The 3,986-nt window shown below is 38.8% G+C and overlaps 2 protein-coding genes across 5 annotated transcripts in view; one reads left to right on the top strand and one right to left on the bottom strand.

The window, feature by feature from the left end:
• The window catches only part of LOC122075722, a 3,821-nt gene extending 851 nt beyond the window's left edge, over window positions 1-2,970 (bottom strand). Inside the window, exons 1-2 of one of the 2 annotated variants that reach the window (XM_042640863.1) lie at window positions 2,258-2,970; window positions 2,107-2,166 (exon numbers count right to left, since the gene is read on the bottom strand). In XM_042640863.1, the coding sequence (XP_042496797.1) occupies window positions 2,107-2,166; window positions 2,258-2,704 (507 nt within the window). In that variant the 5' untranslated portion in view covers window positions 2,705-2,970. Of the gene's footprint in view, window positions 1-2,007; window positions 2,167-2,257 lie in introns of those variants that run through there. The other variant, XM_042640862.1, reaches the window with a different exon arrangement.
• A 15-nt stretch (window positions 2,971-2,985) lies between these two features.
• The window catches only part of LOC122075721 (ultraviolet-B receptor UVR8), a 6,828-nt gene continuing 5,827 nt past the window's right edge, over window positions 2,986-3,986 (top strand). For all 3 annotated transcript variants that reach the window (XR_006139329.1, XM_042640860.1, XM_042640861.1), the window contains exon 1: window positions 2,986-3,473. Coding sequence is in view for 2 of the 3 variants with exons in the window: in XM_042640860.1 (XP_042496794.1) it covers window positions 3,254-3,473 (220 nt within the window). In the remaining variant the exon portion in view is untranslated. The remainder of the gene's footprint in view (window positions 3,474-3,986) is intronic.

Consider the following 3,986-nt stretch of genomic DNA (forward strand, 5'->3'; position numbering starts at 1 on the left):
AAAAAAAAAAAAAAAATTGCTCTTGGAGGCATGGACAGTTCATTAAGAAAGAGTGAAAAATTAAAATAATTAGATAAATTGAAACTCATTATTGAGTGATTTGATTATTTCTCCTAAATTGTAAGTTAAGGTGATCAAGTTCACCAGCAAACCCCCTACAAAGATGTCTGCCAGGAGAGTAGATATGTTGTTTGGATGCCAAGAAAAGAAAATAAAATTTTAAAAACAATAGAATTTGAAGAGAGTAATAAACAGACAAATCAAGCATTGTATGATCATGAATTTTCTGTCTTATAGGGGAAAAAAAAGCATGAGAGATGGCATAGACCTTATCCCTATATGTAGAGGGGGCAAAATGACCACACCAATCCTTGTGATTTTCACCTTTGTTAATGCTTTTATGTATACTTTGACTGGCTTGCATTGGCGTAGAGGCCACGTTGCCTTCTAGTGAATCTTCTCCCTTTATTTTTATTAATTTTGGAAAAATAAATAATCATTGGTCACGCAGCCCCTATGCCCAAGGGGCAACGAAAATGATCGCCGCACCTTCTTTAATGCCTAAATGCACCACTTGGATGGTTGGGGGATGGGCAGAGCTTTCTTTTCCTATTACCTTTTTCTTTTTTGAATTTGAATATGTTGTTTGTACATTCACCTAGTCGTATATGTGAGTATGTAACACTTATCAATTTTGCTTCCAAATATACCTCTCTACCCTTATAATGACACAAAATTAATTAGGTGTTAGAAACTCATATGTATGACTAAATGATTGTAATTTTCTTGGAATCCACATAATATGCAATGATTGGTGAGGTGCGATAAGCATCAGATGGTTGAGAGTAAGGGTGTTAATCGATTCGGTTTCAGTGTATATGGTACGATTTGATTCGATTCACAATTACTTGGTTGAAACCAAAACCGCACCATTTACTAAACGGTTGTACTATTTGAAACCGGAACCACTGAACAATTTCAATTTCATAGTTTTTAAAAGGCGTCAGTTTCACGATTTTAAATGATTGTGATCGCGATTTAATCCATACGATTTCTAAACGGTTAACAATCGGTTTGCTAGTTTATTCGCATGCTTATTGAAATTTGCTTTTGTTGATAAATGCTTCAATCTCGTATCAAATAAAACTAGGCATTGAACGAGCAAGGATTTAACTACATAACTACATAATAGGAGTCAATTATTGAATAAACTCTTGGACAGTCTATGTGGTCCTTAATTTTTCCTAAATAAAACCCATTTTGTTTTGTTTAAACAACCAAACAAATAAGCGAAATAAAATATTACATGGAAAAAGTGAAATACAAACAAAACTGTGTTAATGAACACAACTTATCATTAGTGTTCTAAAGTTAAAAGGCATGAGGCATTGAAAACACATCAATTAATCTCTTATTCTATTAATTTGATATATAGATTAAATGGTTTGGTTTTCGCGGTGTCAATTCAGTTTGAAACCGACAGGTTAAACAGTTAAAATTGAATCGTCCAACTAACCAGTCTTAAACTTAAAACTAAAACCGAACCATTTACTAAACGATTTTGTGATTTTGGTGCAAATGACTTGGTTTTGTTTCGATTTCAAATTCACATCCTTCGTTGAGAGCATCTGGGCACATGACCCAAGGAGCTCTCAACCACCCGATGCTAATTGCACCAATGTAGCCGGCAATCGCTATAGACGATTTCTCCTATTTTCTTGACATCCAAACATAACTAGGAACATTGCATTGAGGAAACTTCCCAACTTTTCAGTACGAGAGAAAGAGTGAAAGTCACGTTAAAAAAAAAAAAAAAAAAAAAAAGCGATTTACATCAACCTCTCCTAACCTATATTATATCATCCTCTAAAAATTCCTTTATTACATTTAAATCCACCCAAATTAAAGATGAATTAGATTTTTAAATTGAAAAGACGATTTTACCCTTCTTCTTCCTCTCCTCTATTTACCCTGAACTCACCTCTCTCTCTCTTTCTTCTTCCCTGATTTCAGTATTTTCCTTTGATAATCCCATTTCTAAAGCAGCATACAAAAACTCAATAATGCTAACAAGGAGACATTGAACTGGCACAGGGAGAGATGTACCTCTCGTTCCGCAATCTCGAGAAGTCGCAACTCCAGCTTGTTACCACGAAACTCCAAAACCTAAACCAGTTGAATCGAAACCCTAAAGCCAGGAAGAAAGAAGAGGAGATGGAAGTGCAAAAAAACAGAAAAGATAATTTAGTGGTATTACAGACAAAGGCCGAGGAGAGAAGACTTTGCCGAGTGCAAGGCCAGTACGAGACATTCCCATGTCAACTCCTAAACTAAAGCCTCCCCTCCAAAGAGGATCCATCTTCCGACGAAGCGCATTCGGAGGAATTTCTTCCGGCTTAATCTTAGCAGGAGTGTTTCTTGTGTCACCGCCGCTCCCAGAACAGAGACAGTGAACCAGGATGGGCTTATGAGCAGTACAAGCTCGTTGCGAGCTATTTATAGTGTTGCAGGGGAGAAGACAAGGTCGTTGGATCGGTAACGGCAGCAGTTGTTGATGCGCCATTTCAGGCGAAGTATAAAATTTTCTTGAGAAATTGCGGTTGGACTTTGGAGAGGATTGGAAGAAGAAGGAAAATGAGAGGCCGAGAGGGTGAAGGCGGTCTGGGGTGTATTGATCCCAAATAAACTGGGCTAGAATTGGCATACGAGAACTCTTTTCTCTCTTCCAAATTGATTAAGGAAAAAACTGAAATCAGAGAAGAAGAAAAGGAGAGAGAGAGGTGAGTTAAGGGTAAATGAAAAGGATGAGAGAGAGAGAGGGCAAACAGAGGGGAGGAAGAAGAAGGGTAAAATCGCCTTTTTAATTTTTAAAATTAACACATTTCTCACTGTGTTAATTTAAGTGAATTTAAATATAATAAACGGATTTTTATGGGGATGATGTAATATAAGCAAACGCCAGAGGGAGGTCGATGTAAATCAAGGAAAATTTAATAAAATAAAATAAATATTAAGTGTTCGTGATTCCTCATCTGCTCTTCTGCCATCCCGCGCTGAATACTAAAGAGATTGAGGGCTTGTTCTGGGTCCATACGTTGATTGATAGGAACCGCAAGCAGCGAGGGGAGGGAGTAATTGGGTTGCTGTACTTCTGTATCCTCCGTCACAATCAGTCCTCGCAGGAGGAGACTACAAACGAGAGATTGGTGATTAGGGAAGGCTTAACTCACAAGGGTTGGTTGATCGATCATTGATGGAAGATAAAGAAAGAGCAGAGCGAGTGGCGGGGGAGGAGGAGGAGATAGACGGTGAGTGGTGGAGCTGGGGAGCTGGAACGGATGGCCAGTTGGGCACCGGCAGGCTCCAAGACGAACACCTTCCTCAACTGCTTTCCCATCTCTCTTCTTCTGTCTCACATCACATCGTCTCTCAGCTCGCATGCGGTGGTGCCCATGTCATTGCCTTGTCCTCCGGTACTGTGAATTCTCTCCATTCCACACTGTATTTATCTGTCTTCATGAGAAGCTCAGAGGTGAAGAGGACAGAATTTGGACCACTGATATTGACATTCCGCACATATATAACTGTATCGAATTGTTCAGATATGAAGCTAATTGATTGTAAAGGATAGAAAAATGTCTATCATCCTAGAAAACCTCATTGTTATTATTCACTGCGTTGTCAATTACCTCCCTATCAACCCAATGAAGATGTTCCTTTGCCAATTCCATCTTCTTTGACACTTTGACACTTTGTTCGCCAAGCAGCCCATATGAAATTAGAAACTTCCCACTCCTTCGGATTTTCCAGAACATTAGATTTCCTCACTACTCCTTCCTATCCAAAATCTGCTCTATAGTTTGCCTCTTTTTGCTTTGCAATCCTGCAAAGATGGGGACTGTCTCTTCTCCAGGGTCTAATACAAGGTGACACCACCGATCCTCCCAAAAACTAACTTCTCTTCCCAATTCCTCACAACCACCCCC

Source organism: Macadamia integrifolia, chromosome 4 (assembly GCF_013358625.1).
Source record: "Macadamia integrifolia cultivar HAES 741 chromosome 4, SCU_Mint_v3, whole genome shotgun sequence".
Classification (NCBI taxonomy): domain Eukaryota; kingdom Viridiplantae; phylum Streptophyta; class Magnoliopsida; order Proteales; family Proteaceae; genus Macadamia; species Macadamia integrifolia.